The sequence below is a fragment of the Lissotriton vulgaris genome, unplaced genomic scaffold, assembly GCF_964263255.1.
Source record: "Lissotriton vulgaris unplaced genomic scaffold, aLisVul1.2 SCAFFOLD_1214, whole genome shotgun sequence".
NCBI lineage: Eukaryota > Metazoa > Chordata > Amphibia > Caudata > Salamandridae > Lissotriton > Lissotriton vulgaris.
This window is the reverse complement of record NW_028243910.1, coordinates 207,553-234,758: the sequence shown is the minus strand read 5'-3', so window position 1 is coordinate 234,758 and position 27,206 is coordinate 207,553. Positions and strand designations below refer to the sequence as shown.

At 47.3% G+C, this 27,206-nt stretch overlaps 1 protein-coding gene across 1 annotated transcript in view; it reads right to left on the bottom strand.

The window, feature by feature from the left end:
- LOC147668204 (multidrug resistance-associated protein 1-like) overlaps positions 1-27,206 on the bottom strand; it is a gene marked incomplete at its 3' end in the record, with an annotated part of 614,782 nt that overhangs the window by 429,841 nt on the left and 157,735 nt on the right. Inside the window, exons 5-6 of the mRNA XM_086948707.1 lie at positions 11,838-11,999; positions 1,170-1,262 (exon numbers count right to left, since the gene is read on the bottom strand). Of these exons, the coding sequence (XP_086804833.1) occupies positions 1,170-1,262; positions 11,838-11,999 (255 nt within the window). The remainder of the gene's footprint in view (positions 1-1,169; positions 1,263-11,837; positions 12,000-27,206) is intronic.

Below are 27,206 nucleotides of genomic sequence, written 5' to 3'. Positions count from 1 at the left end.
TCTTCTGGTTTCTCTTTCGGTTTCTCTTTGGTGGGTGCCGAGGTTTTGGCACCGACAGAAGGCTGACTCGCTCCAGAGTGGCCTGAAGGCTTAATTGTGGACTTCTTTGCCGAGCCAGAAGGCGGGGGAAGTTTTGTCATGGTATGCACCTGGACCCGAAGGAGAAGGTGTTACCAAAGCATATGGATGGGTTGGGTTGGCCTCGTGTTCAGGTGAAAGGCAGAGGTTACACACCCCATGCAGATCAGTGTGTGGAAACTTGGCTCCACATTGAGGACATTTTTTGAAGGGAGTCCTTTCCATAAGCCAAGAAGGCCTGATGGCGCAGCTAGACCCGTAGGCCTGCTTCGAAGACTGGAACCAAAGTAGAAGTTTGTGGAGATGCTCGCTGAAAGGGAAACTCGATCGAGACAATACCTAAGAATTGTGTAAGGATTGCACGTCGAAAGTTAAATCTGTAACGATACCTAACTGGAACGTGTGGAACACATCGGAGCACGATGGCGGAAAAAAATTTGACTTCCAAAGACTTTTCGAATACCATAACAAACTGCAAACATCCGGGCCAAACACCAGATGGCAATCTATGCATAGTGTGTGTTCTGCAGCTCATATGCCTCGAACTTAGTTTTTGTATTCAGCTTTATACAGCTATGAAGACAGTGACTGTAGCACAGCAAACAGTTAGTTGAAGCAATTTTTAGGGGGAAAAAACAGGCCCTTTTATCCGGAGCAGTTTTTTCCTATTTTTCTTAAAAACCAAAAAAAATGCAATATGTTGCCTATTTTCTCAGGACTCCAGGGCATTCCACCAAACCTGGGTACCGTAAGAATTCCCAGGATGTTGGAAGAAAAGGACTCAAATTTGGCGTGGGTACCTTATGCAGAAAAAAATAAATACCTAATTGAGCCCTAAGCACGAACTACCCCAAATAGCTATAAAAAATAAATAAAGTGCTCAGCAATTTGGCGAGGGGACAATCACAAGACAAAAAGGATTACATTAGAATTCCACTTTAAAGCAACACAATCCTTTTTTGGACAAATTATTTAAATAGCTGATCAATTACCAAAGCAGTCAAGTGAATATTAAAAAGAGAATGTATAAACTCCAGTACATTCAAAGATGGCTGTCTACGTTCAGAGGCACTTCACAAAGAAAATCTCACCTGGTATTTTTTAGTCTTCATTGCTAATACAGCATTTACAGGAACCAGAAGAACCATGACGGCCACACCAGCAAGTACAGAAGGTCCCAAATTCTGAATGAAAAAATATACCTGTTATTTCCAAGCACATGTAGTAATTATCCAATTTCCTAGAACTTAAAAATAAGGATTTCAAGAACTCATAATAAACATTTTTAACCTTAAAAGATCATCCAATAAGGTCATTGAATACTTTCTACTGTTACATCAACATATGCTAAAACCTATGACATGGCTGTGTGTTTCGAAGATAAGAAAGCCCATCACTTCCCAACGGCATCCTAAGCAGTATATAACACAGCTAAACTAACAAGCATTTGAAATGTAATAGGTCTCACATTTACGAGAGTTTAACACTTGTAAATGCAAGACCCATTTCACTTCAAAGAAGCGGCCTCATTGTCTGGGGCTGCTTGAAAGTGAAAGCGTGCATGAAGAGGAAAGCACTTCGTGCCTGCAGTAGGAGAAACCCATTAAAATAAAGTAGTGTTCACAGACTAAAGACATGCTGTGTCGCATCCGAAGTAAAGGGGCCTGTCGCCATGGGTGTTTACAAATGCAGACAAGGCGGTACCAAGGAGGGACTAACAAGCCTAATAAGGACTCGCAGGCTAGCGTTTATGCTGGACAATGACAAGCCAATTACAAATATAGGAGGAGAGTGGGCAGGGCTTCAAGTCCATACTCCACTACTGCATGCCTCGCAGCAGTACATGCGCTGCTCAGGCTCGACCTAAAAAGTGACAGGACAACTTCATTTTCATTATTCGATAACTAATTAAATTACATACCTACCTTCGTAGTAGACATTTGTCCACTTAAAAGCATACACCAGTATTTAAATGCAAATTTTTATCAGAAAGAGGAGTGTATGGTTCCACAAAAGATGGAAACACTAATGAGCAATGGTTAAGGAGAACTTGGCGGATGGCAAATGTTCTCTTGAAGGAAATTCAACGGAAAAACACAAAAACCTATACAATAAACACTAAATGTATAAAAGCATCAGCACAGCCAATATATTTGGCTACATTTGACTGTTAAGCTTTTTGCTTTGTCATGGTCTTTTGCATTAATTCTTTTTTTTTGGAAGTTATCCCCCTCAATCTGAAAAAATGACCATGCTAACAAAACCTACAGACAAAGTATAGATTAGGGATACAATACATCAATACCACAAAGCTCTCTGCTAGTCTTTTATCAAAAGATGAAACCTGCGGACCTAAGGTGTGGATTAGAGATGCAAGACAGAAATGCAAGACCTATCAACACCACTGAGCTCACAGCTAGAAATTTGATTCAACTTCAACAGAACAAGGCACAACGGCAACCTACATGTCAAAATATTACAATTAAAATACGACTAATATAACAGAAGTACTAGCTTGCATGAAAAGTAAGAGGCAAAATAATAGTGTATCTACCTAAAGGTAGAACAAGGATTTACATTAAGAAAAAGCTCCCTAGTTTCATAGCCAGACAGTACAGAAACCTTTGCTCTACAGGTGAGATAACACTATACATCTTCTTGACAATAGCAATTCCTGCCTTAGTATACTCCTCAGCAGCCTGTCTATGGCATTTGACTTAGTCCACTGTACCAACCTACAACACACGCAATGACAAAATGGTGATCAAGGATGCAGTTGTAAGATTGTTGTTCTCTTACCTAAATAAATGCACTCATTAAACTTAACAGATTCCTTTCAAAGCCGTACCAGGGGGTATTTCAACAATGAACTCTGTTGCCAACTCTTTTCAACCTGTACATAAAACATCTGCCCACATTTCTGAAACTATCAAACCTCTCCTGCTATGCTGATGACATCCAACTTCATGTATAAGTTTCATAAATTTCCTTGACAAATGACTGAAGGACAGACCAACCTGGCTCTTCCTCAACTACACAAACTTCAACCCACTGAAGACAGAATTTATCTTTGTCTCTCCCCTCACAGTCTAAGTTGTTATAACCATTACTCCACATGAGTCAAAGTATTGAACTTTATTCCCACAATTAAGGATTCCACAAAGTCTCATTTTCACACTGGACAAGAATGTGAACCTCAAAGCAAATATGAATACTACTACAAAGAATGCTCAATACCAGCACAGACTACTCAAAAACTGCAAACTTTTCATTCTAGAATTAGACTTCAAAAATGTGTCTCTAGACTAAGGCAGAGTCCTACTGACTGCAATTTCTAAACCTTAACCAGAGGTAATAAAGGCAGCTCTCAATGTTGCTGCAAGACTGATCGCCGAGGTCAAGCGTTCCGATCATATCATGTCAGAGCTTCCAACCCTAAACTGGCTCCAAGTAGAAACCAATGTATATTTAAAGTTGCCTGCATCACACAGATGCCTTCCATCAGGCCCCCCTCTAATTACAGTGTCCAAGACCTCACCCAATTGAGATCTGTAGTTCTATCTGGAGTGCTGAATCCTTACTCCCATAACTACCCAAGTTAAAGAAAGAAATAAAACAGCTCGAGCCTTCTCTGGCAGCACTCTCAAAATATAGAACCCAATCCTGTCCAAGATTCAGGTACATCTGAAAAATTAATGCAGTAAAATCTACTGAACAAACTACTTTCAAGCTGTTTTGTGGAGGATTTGTACCCTGCTCTCTTCTACTCTTTACAGGTGGAAATGTCTTCTAAAAGGAACTGTCTGCATATTGTCTTGCTTGTATATTGTCTTTAAACTCTTAACCTGTAGTAGTTACTTAATGTGGTAGTTGTGTAGTTACAATACTATAGACTAGAACTCTACCCCTTCATTATATATGTATTCTTGGCAACTTAACTGCTTTGAACTCCCACGTAGCTGTAGCTATCTAAAAAATAATGACCAGCACTAAGATACTGCTCTGTCTAGTTTGCACTATATAAAACTGCAAATAAAAATGTTTTTGGGTCTAAAAAGTACATATTGTCACAGTAGTCACTGGTGGCACTGAAGGGAACTACCTTGTACATGGATGTGCTCATTGTGAAAGAAGAGCATACTGTTACTAACAGTGAAGCTAGTCAGCAGCTGCTGTCGGATGACACTTTGCCCAGTGCGGTTTGCGGTTATGGGCGAAAGACTAATGGATGGTGGGTGTCTGGCTGATCGCCTCATTATGTAAGCTTACACATAGTTTTAGTACATTTAAAAAGATAAACTGCTGCTATCAAAGGTGAAACAATTGTAGTTTTCAAAACAATACAATTTGAAAACCTTGCAATTGAAGCAGTGATTGTGCTTAATTGGACCACAGGCTCCGAAATGGATTCCTTTTTTAGTGAATGTGTATATGTTCAATTAGAAAATGACATCACTCAGAGTGAAGAAGGCGGCTCCCCTGTGGTGGAGGGGAGGCAAAATGAGAATTATACATTAACAGGTCAGGGGATCAGGAGGGCTGAAAGAACCTCAATATACATATACATACATGTGCACTTTTATCATTTTAAGGGGACAAAAAAGTAAGCTACTAAACAGCTAACTGTTACTAGGTCAAGACCAAAAACAAAATGCAAGGAAAGAAGCTAATAAACTAAGGTTTAACTGATTAAACATTGAGGTACTGAGAAACTACAACGCATATCCAAAATGGCCAAATACTATAACGCTTAAAGCTTTCATTTTATGTAGTTGGCTACGGTGACAGAGGCAAAAGGTGGCATATGTTTCATAAGATGGGCACAAGTGCTCCCTGCATATGTAACAATGATCTAGCTCAACAATTAAAATTAAACTCCGAATGATAACTGGTCCTGAGAACGACACCAAGAAAGAACTTCTCATACTTCAAGAGCCCGAAAATCAGTTACCTTTGGATAAAGCTTACTACTGGAAACAAGTAACTAGCTCCTTAAGGTAAACTAAAAAGAAATAGAAAGGTTTGGGACATCCAGTTGGAGAGGTGCAGGAGGAAAGAATAGGGGTGCAATACAGTTTGTCTAAGAAGACATTTCTAAATCTTAATGATGAAAGGGAGAGGAGGAAACATATGTACAAGCCCCGTAAGATATCTATTTACAAAAAGTGTCTAAATAAAGAGGGTTGGTCTGGCAGCCTCAAGAAGGCAGACTGGGCCAAAAGGTACCCTTTGAGGGCACCCAGAGCAGAGCCCTGCTGGGCAAGGGTCAAAATAAAGCGCAGGACTAGGGCGAGGAAAACAGAACGAGGATCAATTGAACTTTCTGTATAATATTTTACTAATTTGTGCCACCGGCAGGCAAAACGTTCTTGGTAGAGGGATGCCTGGCTGTCAAAATACCATTACAGACTTCGGGAGGAAGGTTGAATTCTGTCAACTGCTGCCGCTCAGTCTCCACGCAAGAAGGCATTGAGTGGACAAGTTCAGGTGGACCATCCCCTGCTGCTGGGACAGAAGATCCTCCTAAAGGGGCAGCCTGATCAGAGGATCGATGCTTAGTTGGAGAAGCTCAGAATACCAGACTTTCCATGCCTAGTTTGCCGGCCTAAAATTGACTTTGGCCCAGTTGCCTCTGATCTTCTTGAGAACTCTGGACTGGAGTGGTATTGGCGGAAAAGCAGACAGTAGGCTTGAGCTTCACTCAAGATGAAAAGCGTAACAGAGCTAGTGCCGCCTTGGAAACGCCAGCTCGCAAAATTGCTGGCATCACGCGTTCTCGGCGGAGGCGAACAGATCTAACCAAGGCTCTCCCCACTGCTGAAAGAGACCTTTGCACCACCTCCAGATAGAGATACCATTTGTGACCTGCTAAGCGTTGATGGTTGAATCAGTCTGCCCTCGATTTCAGAGAACCTGCCAGGTTTTGCACCATCATGAAAATGCCCTGCTGTTTCAGCACGTACAGCGAGACAGTGCCTTTTGACAAAGGGTCCACGAACCCACCCGGTTTGTCGCAGCACCACATGGCAGTGGTGTTGTCCGTGAACACTTGAACCAGCTTTCCCTTGATTGAAGGAAGAAAGGCTTTCAATGTCAAGCGTATCGCTCGGAGCTCCAGCAAGTTGATGTGGAGATATCCACCTCTCAGTTGGTCACCCCCAACCCAGGAATGAGGCATCTGTCACTACTGTGTGGTCTGGTTGGGGAAGGGAGAGGGGTCTGCCTTTGACCCAATCACAGTCTATTAGCCACCACTGCAGGTCCTGTGCAGTTCTCTTCAGTACTGGCCCATGTATCATAGATTCCCCGAATGCTACACACAATGGAACTTCAAGTCCCACTGCAGAGCCCGCCTATGCCATCTGTCATGCATCACTAGCAGGAGGCCATGAGGCCCAGCAGTCTCAGTCACTCACCGAAATCCAGGATAGGGGGTGAAACATCGATCCCAAAGGCTGTATCCTGGACTTGCAGTTTGGGAGGATAAGACAGAAACTGCACTGTATCCAGAATCGCTCGGATGAAAAGGAGCCTCTGAGAGGGAGTCAAGTGTGATTTGGCATGTTGATAGAGCACCCCAGCAAGTGCATAAGGTTTGTCGTAGTCTGGAGGTGAGAAACGAAATCCTGGGGCGAACTCACCTTAAACAGCCTGTCGTCGAGATAGAGGAAGACTGGCACTCCTGATCTGCGCAGATAAGCTGCGACCACCTCCATCACCTTGGTGAACACCCAAGGAGATCTGGTAAGGCCAAAGAGTAGCACAGTAAACTAAAAGTGCTTGTCATCTACCGTAAACCGCAGGTAGCGCCGATGAGCAGGCAGGACGGGAATGTGAAAACAGGCGTCCTGCAATCGCAACACTACCATCCAGTTTCTTGGGTCCAGAACAGAACCGAGCTACAGATCTTGAGAATTTCCTTTTTGAGGCAGTAGAGGGCTCGTAAATCTAGGATTTGATGCAGGCCCTTTTCCTTCATCGTAACTAGAAAGTAGCAGGAATAGCAACCACAGACTACTTCTGGCGCTGGAATCATCTCAATGGCTCCCTTGGCCAAGAGTCATGACTTTCTCCCGAAGTAAAGCCAGGTGATCCTCGTCAGCCAGTCGTAAGCTGGAGGAGGGGTAGTCTCAAAAGGGTGGGAGTATCCCCTAAGGACTATCTGAAGGACCAACCTGTCCAAAGTGATGTTTTCAGAATTGGAGGTGATGGCTGATCCTGCCACCAACTGGCCGCCGATAATCTTGAAGGTCTGGACTAGGAGGGTTTGGAGGCCGAAGGGGCAGGTGAGGTGGTGGACTGGCCAGACCTCTGGCCGTCCAAACCACAGGGTCGGAATGAGGATGCGACCACTGCCACGCAGAGTATGCTGAACTTGCGCAGCTTTGTGGCTGGGATATGGCTGGCATGACTGAAAGCCCCTTCCATAGCCACAAAAGTGGCGAAAAGTAGACAAAAGCGTGTGGTCAGTGAGGGGCCCATGGGCTTGGCCATAGCCTGTGTGTCCTTAAAGCACTCCAGTGCCATGTCTGCTATGTCTCAAAAGAGACTGGTGCAATCACAGGTTTTGTCCATGAGGGAAGCCTGGATATCCCCAGAAAAGCCAAAAGTTCTCAGCCAGGCGTGGTGTTGAACAGCCACCATCAATGAAATCACTCTGCCCAGTGAGTCGGTCATGTCAAGCCCACAACGAATTGTGAAGTTTGCCACATCTCTCCTGTCTGATACCACTAGGAAGAGGATGGCCCAGTCCTCCTCCGGGGACTGTGGCCCCGGAGGAGGACTGTGTAGTGCAGTGCACTCCATGCTGAAGCTTTTTTTTTTCTTTTTTCAAAAACCTTTGACAAATTCAGCATTTACATAATACACTTTAGCATCAGAGCTGAGCATCGTATGCAGCAGGTTATTAACAGAAAATCAGACATAATAACAATACAATCATGCACAAGCCTAATTCTTTGCAGCACAGTTATGGCATCGTAAACAGCAATGCTTAAAGAAATGTCACCAATGGAAAGGGAGAGGCAGGAACAGGTATTCACTGACCAGCACCGGCGGCCGCAGCGGGCGGAGTGCAGGCAGGGAGCGCGGGGGAGGCAGCATGGGTCAGATGAGATCGGGAATAAAGATACGTCACTAGGGGCCCCCATATGTCTATTGGACGGGATCTCGCAGGCATCAAGTCCCAAAATTCAGATAACAGGGTCTGAAATCTCGAAGAGTCTTCAAGCCAGTGAGAAAACGGAGGCACCGGTCCACGACCCCAACACATGGCCACCCTATGCCTAGTCAGGACGAGCAGCATTGCGATCAGACGTCGTGATGAATCCGGGCAAAATTTGACAAAGCCCAGCAAACACAACGGAGGGTCAGGCTGTACCTGTGCAGAGATAATCTCAGAGATGCCGGCGCATACCGCCAGCCAGAACTCCGACACCTTAGAACACAACCATGCTAAATGAAAAATCAGCGGCAGGCGCAGCGCATACAACTATCGTTCGTTATGAGTCCCAGTTTATGGAGCTGAGCAGGAGTAAGATATAGCCTATCCAGGTACTTAAAATGTATAAAACGAAGCCGATAATGTCTTCGTCTGGTTACAGCAATATAGCCAGTCAGACTGAGCAATATCCATGCCCAAGTCTTCGCCCCAAGCCAAGCATGTGCGTTCAGTGGAGATGGAGGTGGACGATAACATGAGGGCATATAGTTTAATCACCAATTTACGAGGAGTGGGTGGATGTATATAAAGTCAAGGGTAGGCATCGAAGGTGGAGGATGGGGAAACGTTTGATGCATCTCCTTGCAAATAGCTCGCAGCTGGTAAAAGAGCAATGTGTCCATCGGACCAGAGGAAGCAGGGAAAGAATAGAATGTGTCACCGGGGTAAAGATCCGCCAGTGTCGTGAGGCCCAAGCGGGTGGCATGTTTAGACATGCCGGTTGGCTGAAGAGGAGGGAAAGCAGGGTGACTTATAACCAGCATGGCGTTAGCCGATAACAGGGGAGCATTAGAGAGGTGGCGCAGTCTCGACCAGGCCCAGCATAAGTTCTCGACCATGTCTACCTCAGCACGAGGGTGACTCCTCGGGGCAAACAGAGCGGTGGTCAGCGGCCAGGCATTTGTGATGTCAGCCTTTACCGCCACATGTGGCTGATAAGGGGAGGGGTGGATCCAGAAATGTAAAAAACTGGCCTGGGCACTTAAGACAAAGCTTGAAATTAGGAGCACCCATACCGCCTGCCGACATGGGAAGAGTGAGGATATCATAGGCAATCCTGGGTTGTTTGCCAGCCCAGGCGAGAGAGATCATCAAGGAGCAAAGTTTACGAAAGAAATGGGCAGTAAGAAGAATGGGGATATTTAAGAAAAGATAGAGGAATTTCGGGAGGACCACCATCTTGGCAATGGCTAAGGGGCGAGCCAGGGAAAGTGGGAGTCTCTTCCAGTGAGGTATTTTAGACTCTAATCAGTCCACCGCATGCCCAAAGTTGGCCCTCCAGAGGTCATCCAGGTCCCTGCTCAGCCAAACACCTAAATAGCGAGTGGGGCTGGTGGCCCAGACAAAGGAAAGTCTGCCATGAATGGTTTGGTGGCATCAGTAAGAGGGAACAGCACCGATTTGCTCCAATTCACCTGAATACTGGACAGTCCACTGAATCGAATTATCTCCTGCACAAGAGGGCTGAGGTTGTCTTGGGGGTGGCGGACATACAATGTAATGTCGTTGGCATACAGTAAACCAGAAGGGAGCGGGCCGCAAAACCTATGCCCTTCTGAGTATGGTGTTGCCGGAGTCTGGCCGCTAGAGGCTTCATAGAGAGGGCGAAGGGGATAGCAGGCCTCCCTGTCGAGTGCCACGGTTGATTAAAATGGGATCGGATATCAGACCATTAAGTCGAAGACGGGCGGAAGGGCAAGTGTAGAGGAGAGATATCTTACGTATGAACATATTGCTAAATCAAAGACGCTGTAAAATTAAAAAGGCCATTCCTCCATGCTGCAGCTTACTGGGGTAGGTAACATCCACTCTTCAGACAGTAGGGCACTCTCTACCACCTCCAATGCGGCTACTTGGGGAATGTTGGTGTAGAGGGATCCTACATCAAGGGTGACTAGTAGGTCAATTTGGTTTGTGTCATTGGTGTCCTCAAAGAGATTAAGAACATATCTGGTATCCTATAGGAATAAAGGTGTCTTTTTGACCAACGGTTGTGAAGAAAATGGTTAATCGTTTAAGGTCGGCTTTCCATTTTTAGGAAACACTGTATAAAAGGTACACCACATTTAGGGTATTTTGTGATTGGATTCATATAAAATATTATCCAGATTCCAACCACTGTTCAGATTAGAAATAATAGGCTCTGACGAACTGCAAACAGATTATTGACTTTACCTACGGCAAGAAACCTGTTGACCCTTTGAGCTAACAGAGATCATTGCCTCTGTTAGCCACCACGTTTTTAATTAGACAAGTAGATTTATTGATTAAATCTTTAAGAGGACTACATAGTCCATTTAGACTCACCTTTTCATATGCACACTTCACTACACCAATCACCCTACACCCACACTTCACATACAGCATTGGAACAAAAGATCTCCAATTAAGAGCCCCTTCGTGGATGCCCAGTCAGGAACTAACACTGGCCCGACGAGGAGTATGCCCTATGATGAAGAACACCCATCTGGGTGTGCGAGGGCTCCCGTGCCTAAAAGAGAGGACCCCCCACAGTCCGGTTCCTTAGATAATGACTGACCGCATATTCTTCTGTACTTTGCACATGGCAACTGCATACCCTTGTCGAGAGTCTTGATTTGTCATAGGGCGCATGCTGGACCTACACACTCTCCTGGTCCCCCGTTTGTGACATATGTAGAACAGTCTGTCACAAATGTTTGACATCGAAGAGAGAATTCTGGTAATACATAAAGATGAAAGAAATACTCCAACCACAGCATAGCTAGAGGTGTGAGCTACTTCAGGTCATCCGTCAACATGATAAACCAGTCTTAAAGGTATGGAAATCGTGAAATGGCACGCTTATTTAGATTACCTTCTTAGGGGAAAAAATAATGAACATGACATGAGAAAAGTTTAAAGGATCCCAGACACCACCTGAAAGAAAAAGTTATTAGGGAAGTAATCGATCATCTGTCTCGCAAACTTATCCATACACGGAAACAGCCTGCAGACCAGAATCAGCAAGCATTGGCATCTTAACATCTATTATTCATGGACACCACTTTTCACATAAAGACTACCAGAAAACGTATGCATTCTTCTCCATCCCATCAAGTGGAATATGCTTAATGGAAATGAAAGGATTAATACCTATGTGTTAGACTTTGCAATTCTGCTGATTGGAGATTTTCATGCGTAATGTCCTAAAGACTTCACATGGACAACCAAATAATTCGGTTGACTGGAAATAGTGAAAACACTTTTTTGGTCTGTGTATACTGCCTGTACTGTGCTTTTTTTTTGCTTTTATTAAATTTGATACAGCCGTCAATACATCTTTATCAGGTTGTATTTATAAATGTTCAACATTCACCTTTATTAAGAACATTAAATATCTAATGCTATGTTCCTACTTGCAAGTGTGGCATGATGTGAGCTGAAGATATTCACTCGTGATCTGCCAAAGAGCAAGTTCAAAATATACGGTTCACATTTGCTACTACCTACACATACATTATTGAAACACGTATGGGTATTCTTAAATACGAAACCAGGAATATTTTAACATTCTTACCTGCCAAAGTAAGTACAATGCCAAAATAACTTGCAATGGTGCTGACCAAATCATATTTATGTATGTGGCTAAATCCATGAATCTCTGAGCATCCACTGACATCAAGTTCACAATCTCACCGACAGTAGATGTCTTCCGTGCAGAGTTTGTAATGACCAACGCCTAAACAGAAACCATGCATAAAAGAACGACACTAAGAGGACAATAAAATATGCCACCATATACAAATGTATTGTTTTACAAGTTGCAAGTTAACATAGCATTTTCCACATAAAAAATATATGTACAGCTTAAATATTTTCTTTCCTTTCGTAACATTTTTTTAGATGAAAACTGTAATTTCTCACCTTTTAAATTGTCTCGGGAACCTGACTGCATCTGAAAAAAGTTTCCATAGCCGCTAATCAACACTAGGTGTCAGCCATCGACAATTCTGTGACTCAGTTTTGCAACGCACATGACGAAATCGAGCAGAATATGAATCATCCCTGTGCTCCGGAGTCATTTCTCCTCCTTGTTTCCACGACCTCCGAAGCATAACTGACATAACTGAAGTGACAACTGAAAATGAGCAAAGTCCAACCTGGGACTTTATTATCGATAACTGGAAAAACATGGTTGTTGTAGAGACGTCCTTCCTCTGCCTGTAAAGATCAGCGCCCAGAAACTCCTTCGGGAGTAAGTTGCGCGCGATACTAAGTACCTATAACATAACACTGATGAATGAAAGTCCACTACACAGGAGGGGTGCGGGAGGGCAGTGGGGGGTGGATTATCCGGCAGACTGAGCGTTACCAAAGGTAAGAAACATTCATGTTTAGACAACTATAGGCGGATTCCTAATCTTCTGTATCAGTACAGAAACAGGACAGAAAGTCGCCGCAAACATGTGAATCAAGGCAGTAGAGCAATGATTTCCAAACTTTTTCGACCCCTGGCTCCCTTGACCCACTGGCCATTGCTGTGGCTCCCCACTTACTTTTTTTGGAGGGTGGGGGGGATGTAAGCCCGGCTTCAGAAGTACTTGCATTTTCTCCCTGAAAATAATTGGGATGATGCTGATGGTAGTATTATAAACATATATGCATAGTGTTTTGTATTACTAAGGCGGTGCCTCTAATAACATATTCCTATTGACTACACGCATAGGGGTACACTACCCCTATGCATGTAGGTCCCATTGCCACAGTATTTTTTTGCGGTTGAAGAATATTTGCATGCACTTCCATTTCTACCCAAGTCATTTGTACCAACACACCTGTCTCAGGAGGGAGACTCACGGTTTTTTAACCCACATACAGCTCCTCCCTAAAATTGCCTCCAAATCAATGCAAATAAAATAAATTCCTCAGATTTTTGGGGGGATTTTTTTTAACGTCCCTCTTTCTTGCTTCCAAATGTTTTCATTATGCTGTATATGGTGTTTTACTTCCCTTGGCTCAAGGAGAGAGCAGGCCTCTCAAAATGTGTGTACACTGAAAGAAATGTGTACTGGAATACCTATGATTCCCGTATAAAATTTCAATACTTAATAATACTGAGTGTGTTTATCAGACAGGACAACTGAACTTTCCTGATAACTTGCATTAGTGTAAAATGCATTTGGAAATAAACAAAACTATTAACGAGTCTAACAATATAAATCCGGCATCTTCTGCTTACTTTGGGAGTGTTGGTAAGGAATATAGTGAAATATGGAGGTCATCTCCCTTGACATGCCATTAACTAAGCACTACGTTTACGGCTTTAGGAATGTCACTTACAAATCATCGACATTATGTGTTTAAGTCTAATTAGTTTAACTGAAGCCGACAGACCCTTCAACATTAAATGCAATAAAGTGCTTAGTTTGTGGCTTCCCTGGCTAAGTTTGATGGCTCCCCAGGGAGCCACGGCACACAGTTTTGGAACCACTGCAGTAGGGGATAGCGAAACGTGCTAACAAAAGCCTACGTATTGGCACAACAAATGTTCAAAAGAGGAAGACTTCAGCAGAGCTTGAGCGCAGCCTTTGCTCTGCCCGCATGAGCCCCTCTTGAGTCTTCTGTGATTGCAGCACAGCAGAGTAGGATGCAAAGGACGGCCCAGCAAGATGTAGTCTGGACTGCAGAGGTTAACGGAGTAAGTAAGTGATCATCAAGCTAGTTTCCCCTCAGTCCTGTCAATACAGACATGCAGGACACAGCTTAGGTCCAATGGAAGAACCTCTCCCTCCTTCGATGGACACAGACTGGGAGACACCGAAGGCTGACGTCACTTTCGGAAGAAAGGGTGAGAGAGCAGTGCTTTAAATGGGCTGGTACTCCCCAGTATCCCCCTTCCCCCCACCCCGAGTACCAGAACTAATTTTCACTCAAGAAGAGTTACGGTACTCCATTAAGCAGCAGGGTTCAGGTCCTGAAGCACAAGTTACTTATCTTCGGGACGATATATCTGTAAGAAACAGTAGTTCGTTTTAGATTCTTTACCTTAGAATATCCCCAGGTGTCAGACTGGATCTGGAAAGTTTTCGTCAGCAATACCGCTGCGCGTCAGTAGGCATCGTCTGCGGCTCCGTGTCCGTCGTCGTGATTGGTGGGATGACGTAGTCTGAGTACTTAGGCACCGCCCTAGCGCGCGGTCGTCAGTTCTGTACATAGCTTTACACGCCAGGAATGCAGAGCCATGATAAAAACCAACACTGGTGCCTTGAAACTAGGGCCCTGAAAGGGATTTCCTTAACCCTCGATATCAGTTCGCAGAACGGGAAGGATGGGTGGGGCGGTAAGGAATCTAACACTAACTACTGTTTCTTACAGATATATCGTTATCGAAGGTAAGTAATGTAGGAAGGTGGATACCTGACTATGGTTGCCCCCAACTTTTTGCCTGGTGTTTTGCTGGTTTTCTGACTTAGTTGGCCTGGGACCCTGCCAATCAGGACCCCAGGCCTACTGCTCTCTCTGTAAAATGGATTCCATGTACCTTAGGTACATATCCAATTGGTACTGGGCCACCTTATCAGACCCTGTAACTCAGGGCATAGGTGTACCCAGGGCCTACCAGGGGCTGCAGCATGTATTAAGCCACCCCTGGCTGGCCATCTAAATCTGACACAACTGGCTGCACGACAGCTGGGGCAAGGTGGTGTAATCACCCTTTGCTTTAGATATAGTATACCTATATCTAACCCTAAAATGGACACACAGATTCCTATCAGTCACTCCTATGGCAGGCCTTGACAATCCTGAAGGCAGAGTGCTTGGAATCGTGTGAGATGGTGCTCTGGCATGAGCTGAGCCCGTTTGCAGCTTGCGGAACCAAGTCCTAATAGCTGTTCCATGAGAACGCATACCATATACTCTTAAGTGCATTATAATCCTCACGGTTAAATGCCAACTCTGGTATCGCTTTATCAAAACATGTCGAGTAAGGTGTCATACGAATTGGAATACTAACCCCTCGCCAATTCTGGCGACGGGGTTAGCATTCCACCCTTCTAGAGGGACACGACATGTATGTAACTGTGAACCCCGGTTAAAGTTAACTCAAGCCTCAGCATCACAAAATGGATGCTGCCACCACAGACACAAGTCTGACCCCCTGCAGCTGGGAGTCCTTCCAGCGAGGGGAGCTTGGACAAAGGGTTTCCTGTCAGGGGCGGTGCTAGCACCATCCCAGACAGGGTTTTGTGTATCCTGGGTAGGCAGGGCTTTACAGGAAGGTGACGGCAAGTGGCACCCCGGTGCTCACTACGCATCTGCTGGATAGAACTAGTTCCAGGGGCACACCAGCCCCTGAGCTGGGGAAAGTTCTGCATGGGAGAGGGGTGTAACCACCCCCCTTCCTGGTCCCACCCCTAGGGCAGGACCTAGTCGCGTACCCACCCCTTTCTTTAGGATAAAGGCTGGAGCGGGGACCCTTCCAAATTAGATCATCTTTGAATCAAGAAACTACTTTCTACGAAAGGAACTCTCGACTTCTTCTCAAGATTTCTCCCTTGTGACTAAGGAGTAGTCACCCTGCACCCGCAGACACCATCAAGAACACTGCGGTTTGCTGCACGTCCTTCCTCCGGAATCCGACCGACCAGCACGACGACACCCGGCGTCCCTGGCACCTCTGACCTCTACCTACCTCTACAGCTAAGCTGAGAACCGTAGGTGCGACGAGACCTCGAGGGACCGGCCATCATCAGAACTGCACGACTTCTATCCTGCACGACCGCCAACGGATCCTCGTGTGAGTGCTTTGGGGTCCGAGAAGCCCCAACCCTGAGCAGCTCCAGCACCGAAGTCCAGCCCTCCAGCATCCACCAGATCTGCGTGGGGCCCCTCTGCTTTTTGCTGCTCACCGCGTTGTCTGGCTACTAGCCCGCTGACTTGTGGCCTTCCCGACGACGACCGACGACTTAAACACTGCTGGTCTGGTTGCTCCAGACTGGCCCTTGCTCCCCTCCAACAGAGGAGCACCCCGGACACTCCTGGTCCACTCCAGACGCCATTTTAGGTCCACCGCGTGGGCTTGAAGTTGCCAAGACTTGTTGCCCCAATCCTGGGTCCAGCGACGTCGACAGCAGCAACCATTGTGGGACAGCTCACACCTCCATCCTGGTCGCCGACAACGCCTCCTGGTCCGTGAGACTGCAGAGCCCAGCGTCGCCCACTCACCTGGTCGAGGTGACTCCATCCGGTGCCATCCTGGTGCCCATCTAATCACTGGCTAGTGATTCAGAACTTGGTCCCCTCTGCTTACAGGTGTCTTCCATCTTCGATCCAGGCTTGGATCCACCAAACAATCTTCACTGGTCGCCTGCCAGCAACTCCTTCTTTCAGGCTCCATAGACTGCAACGAGTATTCCCGACGTCTTTCCAGACCTATGCAGCCGCAGCCCCTGGGCTAGGTAACTTCGGCATTTCGGGGCCCCGGCATAGCCTCACTATCCAAGGGTCCAGATCCATTTTCGTTTTCAGCCTAACTAGTCGGGTTCGCCCGAGAACACTAACTTTGCTTTTACTAGCCTCCATAGACTTTGTCCCACATCCCGCGTGAGAGTGCACACTCTGCCCACGAGTCCCCTAGGCCTCCTACTAGTAATCTGAAGGTTCAGTAACGTAGTCCTAGCGATTCCAAAGCCTATTAGTCCAGTACTTACCTGCTAGTAATTTCGCATTCCACTTTTGTAGTATATGGTTTTCCGTGCCCCTCGGGCATTTGTGTAAATTGTGCAACTTAAAGTGTTTTCGTAAGAGTTTTGTTGTGTGCTTAGTACCCTGTCCTCATAAAGAGTACAGGGCTGTTGTGATCTAAATAAATACACTTTTTATTTTCATAACACTTGTGTGGTGTCCTTTCACTTGGTGTTCAAGGGGTATATGTGATGGTATAACAGCTGGCTTAACACGCCCTCTAGAGTTTAGCCCGAAGACTGCTCGTATCCATGCTACTAGGATAGCTGGTCTATAAGGTTGACTTACAACCAATCATCAATAAGGGTTGTTTGGACTGATGCAAAGTGCTCACTAGAATAGTGAACACTATATATCAGGCCAACTTCTCACAAGTAACTTGTGCATCTGAAAGAAACCGGTTTGTGTTGGATTCCTTACCTTAGAATAGATACCCCAGCAATACCAACCTTGGTGGTGAGCCGGCGAACCAAGATCACACCAGAAAGTCCTGGAGAACGGAACGGCCGAAAAAGCCATCTCTCCAGACTTGGCTGTCCAGGCAGTAATATCTAGCAAACGTGTGTAGCGATGCCCACGTAGCTGCCTGACAGATGTCCTGCAAGGGGACTCACCGACCCAGGGCAGTAGTAGCCGCCGTGGCCCGAGTGGAATGGGCCCTCAACCCAACAGGAGGCTCTTTTTTCGCCAAAGAGTAGCAAACCTTCATGTACAAGACGACCAACCGAGAAATGGTCAGCTTGTGCACCGCCCGTCCCTTCTTAGCACCCACATAACCAACAAAGAGCTGGTCGTCCACCCGGAACTGGCGTGTGTGATCTAGATTGAAGGAGAGCGCACGTTTTGGGTCCAGACGTTGGAGCCGCTCTTCCTCTTTCAAGGGATGCGGAGGCAGAAAGAAGGTGGGCAAGGTGATGGACTGTCCAAAATGAAAGGCTGTGACCACCTTGGGCAGGAAAAAAGGAGGAGTCCTCAGAACAACCTTACCGGATGGACAGAGAGGAAAGGAGGTTTAGAAGATAGAGCCTGGAGCTCACTCACTCTCCTGGCAGAGGTGATGGCAACCAGGAATGCAGTTTTAAGAGTGAGAAGATGAAGAGGGCAGTTATGAAGTGGCTCAAAGGGAGCGCCCATCAGATTCATTAGAACAAGATTCAAGTCCCACTGAGGCATCACAAAGGGAACAGGAGGAAACGTGTGTGATGCCCTCCAAGATTCTATTTACAACAGGGGACTTGAAAAGAGAAGGCTGATCAGGAAGCCTTAAGAAGGCTGAAATGACCGCGAGGTAGCCCTTGATAGTGCCCAGAGCAGAGCCCTGCTGGGCAAGAGAAAGAAGGAAGAGGAGAACCTCTGAAAGAGGGGCAGAGAGTGGATCCACAGCCTTTGCTGTGAATCATGCCACAAATCTGTTCCACCGACAGGCGTATACCGACTTTGTGGAGGGACGCCTGGCTGCCAGAATCACATCACAGACTTCAGGAGGCAAGTGAAATGGCAACAAATGTCACCGCTCAATCTCCACACATGTAGGTGGACACTGGACAGGTTCAGGTGGAGGACCGTCTGCTGCTGCGACAGAAGGTCCTCCTGAAGAGTCAGACGAATCGGGGGAATCGACTGACATGCTGAGTAGCTCGGGATACCAGTATCTTCGTGCCCAGTCCGGAGACACAAGGATGACTTGGGCCCGGTCTCGCCTGATCATCTTCAGCACTCTGGGCAGAAGTGGTATAGGCAGAAAGGCGTACAACAGAACGCAGCCCCACTTGCGACGAAAAGCTTCGCTGAGCGAGTGCCGCCTTGGAAATTACAACACGCAGAACTGATGACATTGGGCGTTCTCTTCGGTGGCGAATAGATCTAACCAAGGCTCTCCACACTGCTGAAAGAGACCTTGCGCCACGTCCGAATTCAGACGCCATTCGTGATCCATCATGCACCGGTGGCTGAGTTATTCCGCCCTGGCGTTCAGAGAACCTGCACGGTGTTGAACCACCAGGGTGACGCCCTGGTGTTCCAGCCTTTGCCAGAGGCACAGAGCCTTCTGACAAAGGGTCCACGACCCCACCCCGCCCTGTTTATTGCAGTACCACATGGCGGTGGTGTTGTCTGTGAACACCTACACTACACTTCCCCGTACAGAGGGAAGGAATGCCTTCAGTGCAAGTCGGATTGCCCGAAGCTTCAGAAGGTTGGTATGGAGCCCGGACTCCGCCGGAGACCAGAGGCCTCTGATCTCCCCCTCTCCCATGTGGACTCCCCCCCCCCCCCCCCCCCCCCCCCCCCCCCATGAGGGACGCATCTGTCAACACTACGTGCTCCAGTTGGGGTAGGGAGAGGGAGAGTGATCTGCCGCTGACAATTGCGGTTCGTGAGCCACCACTGCAACTGACTCGCAGTGCCCTCCGAGATCAGGACGTGGTCAGACAGGTTGCCCTGATGCTGTGCCCACTTAAACTTCAGGTTCCACTGCAGAGCCCGCATCCGCCAACTGGCGTGATGCCCCAAAAGGATGCAGGAGGCCATCAGCCCAAGGAGCCGCAGTGTCAACCTGACCAAAACTCTGGATAAAAGCTGAAAGATCGGAATCAGAGCCTGAATATCCCCAACCCGCTGTTCGGCGGATAAACCCGAAACTGCGCCGAGTCCAGAACCGCTCTGATGAAAAGGACCTTCTGAGAGGGGCACAGGTGATGGATAACCCCAGCGAGTGCATGAGGTCGGCCGTAGTCTAGAGGTGGGAGAGGACCGTTTGGGACAAGCCCGCCTTCAACAACCAATCGTCGAAATAGGGGAAGACCAACCCCTGATCTGCTCAGATGAGCTGCGACCACCGCCATCACTTTCGTGAACACCCGAGGGGCGCTGGTAAGGCCGAAGGGGAGCACGGTAAACTGAAAGTGCTCATGGCCTACCGTGAACCGCGGTATACACCTGTTACAACGCATTTGTTACAACGCACTACCGTTACAACGCGACTTTTACAACGCATACCATTACAACGCATTGCGCAGGGGGGCGCTCTAGGATATGGAATAAGTATAATTTACTATCCAACACCTTCCCTAGGGTCCACGGGGACTGGAGTTAGAATAGTAAATTATACTTACCACTATCCAGCACCTCAAAGCGCTAAGCGTTGTAATGGTATGCGTTGTAATGGTCGCGTTGTAACGGTAGGTAGTTGTAATAGTATGCGGAGTAACATGGTACATCCGTGAACCGCAGGTAGCGCTGGTGGGCCGGCAGGACAGTGATGTGGAAATATGCGTCCTGCAAGTCCAACCCCACCTTCCAGTCTCCCGGATCCAGGGCAGCTAGGACCTGAGCCAAAGTCACCATCTTGAACTTCACCTTCCTGAGGAAGCCGTTGACGCTCTGTAGGTCCAAGATAGGGCGTAGGCCTCCTTTACCCTTCTTGGGTACCAGAAAGTAGTGGGAATAGCAACCAAGTCCTACTTCTGGCACAGGAACGTGCTCAATGGCCCCCTTGGCCAAGAGGGCCGTAACTTTCTCCTGTAGAAGTTTGCAAGTGATCCCCTGATAAGCAGTGGCATGGCTGGAGGAGTCGCCTCGAAGGGGAGGGAGTAGCCCCTTTGGACGATTTGCAGCACCCACCTATCAGACGTGATGGTACACCAGTGGAGGAGGTGATGGCGAACCCTGCCCCTAACTGGCGTCGAATGGGCCTGAAATGTCGGACTAGGAAGGCTTAGAGGCAGATGCTGCAGGGGTGGATGTGGACTGACCCTGCAGTTGTCCCCCGGTACCACCACAGCAGCAACCATATCGGCGACCACGTTGAGACTGGTTCTGCGGCCTGGGGCTGGCTGGACATGTGGAGGCGCCCCTTCCTTGGCCACAAAAGGGGCGAAAAGCGTAAGTTTGCTTGCGTTGGCCTAGGCCCAAGGACTTGGTCGTAGCCTGGGAGTACGCTCCAGCGCACTATCCGCTTTATCACCAAAGAGGCAAAGGCCATCGAAGTGCATGTCCATGAGCGTGGCCTCGACATCCCCCCGAGAAGATGGCAGACCTCATCCAGGCGTGGCGGCGAACCGACACTGTCGTGGCAATCGCTCTACCCAGCGAGTCCGCGGTGTCGAATCCATATCGAATCTAGTAACGTGCTGCATCCCACCCCTCCGCCAGGGCTTGGGCGAGCCGCGTCCGGGCCTCCTCCGGACACTGTGGCAGCACCTCCGCAAGCGTATCCCACAGAGAGTATGTTTAACGACCCAAAAGGCAGGCCGTGTTGACAGACCACAGCCCCAAACTCAGAGAGGGGAATAGTTTCTTCCCAAACTGATCATACCTTTTGGATTCCCGATCCGGAGGAGAGATCGGGAATGTGGTCTGGGACGTAGATGCCTAAATTACCAGGCTCTCGGGTGGGGTGAACAGACAGAAAGCAGGGGTCACCCAGAGCAGGTCGGTGGCGTCGGGCCACGTTCCGATCCACAGGGAGGCCTGTAGAGGGATTGGACCAGGTGCCCATCAGAACGTCGGTAAGGGCTTCGTTAAACAGCAGTAGAGGCTCAGGGGAGCTTGCCTGCGGTTTGAGCACCTCAGTGAGGAGGTTAGCCCTAAAGGCTGCGAAAGGGAGCTCCAGAGCCAAGGCCTTGCCCGCCCTGTTCAACACCATGCAATAAGTAGCACCCTCCTCCGGAGCCATGGAGGGAGGAGAGATGATCCATTGTCAGGCGAAGTGTCTAGATCACTGGCCTCCCCCAGCTCAACTGCCCAGTCCTGGCTCAACTCCCAGTCCTCCTCGTCATTCATCTCCAGGAAACCAGGCAAAAATGATGGAGCCAGGTCATAGGTGAATTGGTCACCCATCGGCGTCGAAGACGGCGCCAAGTGGCGCCGCTCCGGCGTCTCACCCGGACCGGGGCTGAAACCGGGGCCGGTGTCGTCCAAAGACGGCACCAGGAGTGACACCCTCGGGGTCAGCACCAGCAGAGGAGTCGTGAGGTCGACTGGTGACGACCCGGATCCATGCCTGTATCCTGCGGGGCCCCGCGGCGTCGGGACGGAGTAAACGACGGCGCCAGAGCGGCCGGCCCGCTAGGGCTTCCAGTTGGACCCTCGGGGCCCGAAGGCGCCACGACTGGTTCCGACTGAGGGAAGTGAGTCCTCATGGCCATGAGGATGTCACGAATGTCCTCCAGCGTTGCGTGCAGTCCAGGGACCGTCGGGTGTGGAGCTGGACTCGGCGCCTGCAGCTCTGACGGAGCAGCGCGGGCGGTGTCGCCCGAACGCCCGGCCACACTGCGCGAGCGTCGGGGGAAGTCAGAAGAAGAGCAATGACGCCTCTTCGACTTTTTTTGAATGCCTCGACTTATCGGAGGACTTGGAGCCCGACAAGTTGTGGTGACTGCGGCTCCGCGACCGGTCCCTCTACTTCCTCCTTGACAGGGACCTCGAGCGGCGCGGAGCAGACTGCCGGACCTCGAGCAGCTTAGGGGATCGCTCCCGTTTAGTCTTAGAGGTCAAGGCCCGGTAGTGGGGACTCAACTTGTCATCGTGGTCGGCCCGAGGCAGTAAAGGCACCGATGGTAGGGGTCAGTCACCGACATCAGGCGGTGACAGGCGTCACAAGCTTTAAAACCAGGTATCCCGAGCGGCACCGCAAGTCGAAATAAACGACAAGTGATAAAAAGAGATCAAAAACGTTAGTCAAAAAATGACTAGAGTACTGCTCTTCCCGGATCTGCGCTTGCTTGGCACGGAAAAAAGAGGAACTGACATCAGCGCGCGAGGGCGGCGTCTAAGTACTCAGACGATGTCATCCCGGCGATCACGACGCCAACGACTGACACGGAACCGCAGACGACACCTACCGACGCACAGGGGTACTGCTGATGAAAACTTTCCGGATCCAGTCTGACGTCTGGGGATATTCGAAGGTAAGGAATCCAACACTAACCTGTTTCTTTCAGATGTGCCGGTACGTGCAACAGATGGTGCGTGTTGAGGTGCGGCTCTGACGGGCAACAGGCAGCCTGTGTATTTCTGCACTGGGGTGCTCCTCTAGTGTTAGGTTCTCATCAGGCGAGCAAGCCCATTGGGATCAAAGTGCTTCAGACACCCCATCGTGTGGTAGCCCGGGATGAGACAGCTTACGGGGGGCGCACACAGCCGCACCCAAATACTTAACAGGTCTTTAAAAGACCAATTGCTTTTTAATGAGGCTTTGTTGTTTCTCACCCCTTCCTAGAGCCCCTGCATCTCTGCTGCCTATTGCTGAAAGAATTAGCACCCACCCCTGAAATCGGACTCTAGTTCTCTGGTTCTCATTGGCATCGCAACAAGAATGAGGGTATGGTCAGAGGTGCCGAGAGTGGAACTGAAAAACCAGGGCAACTCCCTTAACCAGGGGTCTTAAAAAAGTAAGCTTTAATGCAGATGTTCCGATTGTATGTAAATCGTTTAAATGCCCATGGCCAAAATTCGCGCAATATCAAACTGCCAAAAATTATGCTCTTCATGTACGACACAGAAGCTGATGCTTGCCATGTCTCTTATGTAAGGATGTGTACACAAAGAATTTGGGTCCAATGAACAGACCAGCCTGGACCTCAACAATTGCAAAACAGAAAAAATGGCTAGCCGGAATACTTTGATTTAAGACTAAAGACCACACAGTCAATGAGTACTGTGTAATCAAAGCATTTGTTTAGCAAAGCACTTATTTTCGTTCAAAATCATTTTTCAAAGTTCATAAAACCATGACATCAAAAAAGAAAGCACTGTCGAAAATAGTCAAGTCAAAGGCAAAAACAGACAATTGTGTGCACCATAAGTACAAAATATACACACTGTACAAACATGGATATCAAATATTCAAACGATCATATGACACCAAAGTGCAACTTAGAATACATAAATATACAATCAAAGTAAATTTGTAATTCGAAACCTTACAGTATGAAGTAAAGGAAAAACACAACCAGTCCTTTAGCTGGAATACCAGTGGACAGGCGGAATTAGAGATGGTAAACCAATGCCTGCCTGTCTCACAAAACCCGTGACTGAATGTTCGGTGTGGTTGCAAGCCAGGGCCCACACAAGTGGACTTAGTTGATCCCTAGCTGCACCCTTCTTTCTTGCCACGGGCTGGGGGTCAATGCGTTTCGAACCGACTTGATTTAAGGTTCTCCTCAGGACATGGACTGGGTACAATCTTAACTGCACCACGTGCACAGAAAATTGCTGAAGTGAGGTAATCTGCTAAGCAGGGGATTCTGAATCGAATTATCCAAGTGTCAACAAGGGACGCCCGCCGTGCGGTGCGCTGTTAGTAAGGCGGCAGAATTCACATAGCTAATATGGGCTGCACGCCGTCTGTCAAAGGCGTAGGCTGTGTAGGAACCAGGTCAGGGATTGTTAATTGGGTCAGCGGGAAAAGATTTGGCTCCTGAGGTCTTAGAATTTGGATATCTCAATGTCCCACTTGATTGCATGAATGTTATCAAAGAAGCTAGACGTCCCACCACTTAGGCATGCTATGCAGCCAAGAGGAAAAGGTTTGTTATGTATTGCACCAATAATAACATGAACCCACTGGATGTTTCCATCCAAAATATCATATGCTACTTGCTACATCTACAAAAATGCAATTTAGCATATTCCTCAATCAGGTTACATGTTGCTGCTATAGCTGCTTACCTTCAAAACAGGCCGCATCTGTCATTATTCATAGTTCCTGCCATCAAAGCCTTCATGGATGGCCTCAAAAGAATAATTCCTCCCAGGGTACCACCCTCCCCTGTATGGAATCTAAACATTGTTCCCACTAGGCTTATGGGTCCTCCATTTGAACCCTTGCATAAGTGTGACTTAAAATTTCTTTCATGTAAAGTTGCTTTTTTAATTGCTATTACTTCACTCAGAAGAGTAAGTGAGATCCAGGCATTAACAATTCAAGAACCATTCTTGCAACTCCATCACAACAAGTTGGTCCTGAAGACAAATCACAAATTCCTTCCAAAAGTAATTTCACCGTTCCATCTCAGTCTATTGCGTTGCCAGTATTCTTCTCCCAACCTCAAACAGTTGCTGAAAGAGCTCTCCATACATTAGATGTCAAAAGAGCTCCCCGCTACTATATTGATAGGACAAAGCCATTTCCTAAAACAAAACCGCTTTTTGTGTCCTTTTCTCCTCCACATAAAGGTAATCCCATCTCTAAAACTGGGATTGCAGGGTGGATTTTTAAATGCATTCAAATTTGCTACCAAAAAGCAAAACGCACTCTGTCCATTCCCCCCCAAAAAAAAAAAATGACAGGGCCCAAGTACCTATAACTGAACAAAATTCTTTCGGCCAAACAGACCAGCAGTAAATAAGCAATCACCACATGTGAACAGTCAACACCTCGCAGCACACCAGGAGACATGTGAGCAGAGCAACCAGAGTTTATGGACTTGATGTAAGCCCTGCATGTGCCCAGAATGACATCCTCACCTCAGTGTATGTTGATCCCACTCAAATCTCCATGCCTGCAAAAGCACACTGAGGAGGTCTCCGTAGAAAACCATGCCTGCTGCGGGGACAGTTTGCCCCAAGGAGAAGTTTCTAACCTTTTTACATCCCCTTGCAAGGCGTGCAGTGAGGAACTGAGAGGGCAACAGCAGTGGCAAATACAGCACATGAAATGATTGCATCCATGGGATTTTATTAGCAATGGCTCCTTCCGGAAAAAGGAAAGGCACTGAGGGATATTTAGGAAGATCATGCATCAACCAGAAGGAAAATGCTACTTACCAGTATGCATCTGTTCTTGGCATGTAGGGCTGCAGATTCACACACTAGTGCATAGATCACCATCTGGTGGTTGGCCCGGATGATTACACTTGGTTGTTGTCCTGGAAGAGTCTTTGTATGGTAGATGACTCCTCTGGAGCATAGGGTGCATGGGCAACGACTCCATCTTCAGATTGTTTTTCGCCATTAGGGAAAATGATGGAGTTGTGTGAGAACAGAAACATGTCCATGTATGGGGTATCTAATTAAGATAATACTGGAACAGATAGAGGCAGCCGGGGAAGCGAGTGGGCGTTTGTGAATCTGCAGCCCTACATGCCAACAACAGATGCATACTGGTAAGTAGCATTTTCCATTCTAGGCATATGTGCTGCAGATCACACACTAGTGCATTGATTGCCTAGCAGTTGTCTTCCTTAGCGGCGAGTACCAGTATCTGTTGAAGTGGTTTGGAATAGTGTTTTGAGTACAGCCTGGCCCACAGCAGCTTGTTGTTTTGCATGCACATCTACACAGTAGTGCTTTGTGAATGTATGCGGTTTAGACCATGTGGCTGCTTTGCATATATCATCTAAGGGAATTATTCCTAAAAATGCCATAGATGCCCCCTAGTTTACAGGTGGAATGAGCCCTAGGGGGAATGGACAGTGTGTTTTGCTTTTTGGTAGCACATTTGAATGTATTTAAAAATCCACCCTGCAATCCCAGTTTTAGAGATGGGATTACCTTTATGTGGAGGAGAAAAGGACACAAAAAGCGGTTTTGTTTTAGGAAATGGCTTTGTCCTATCAATATAGTAGCGGGGAGCTCTTTTGTCATCTAATGTATGGAGAGCTCTTTCAGCAACTGTTTGAGGTTGGGAGAAGAATACTGGCAACGCAATAGACTGAGATGGAACGGTGAAATTACTTTTGGAAGGAATTTGTGATTTGTCTTCAGGACCAACTTGTTGTGATGGAGTTGCAAGAATGGTTCTTGAATTGTTAATGCCTGGATCTCACTTACTCTTCTGAGTGAAGTAATAGCAATTAAAAAAGCAACTTTCCATGAAATAAATTTTAAGTCACACTTATGCAAGGGTTCAAATGGAGGACCCATAAGCCTAGTGGGAACAATGTTTAGATTCCATACAGGGGAGGGTGGTACCCTGGGAGGAATTATTCTTTTGAGGCCATCCATGAAGGCTTTGATGGCAGGAACTATGAATAATGACAGATGCGGCCTATTTTGAAGGTAAGCAGCTATAGCAGCAACATGTAACCTGATTGAGGAATATGCTAAATTGCATTTTTGTAGATGTAGCAAGTAGCATATGATATTTTGGATGGAAACATCCAGTGGGTTCATGTTATTATTGGTGCAATACATAACACACCTTTTCCTCTTGGCTGCATAGCATGCCTAAGTGGTGGGACGTCTAGCTTCTTTGATA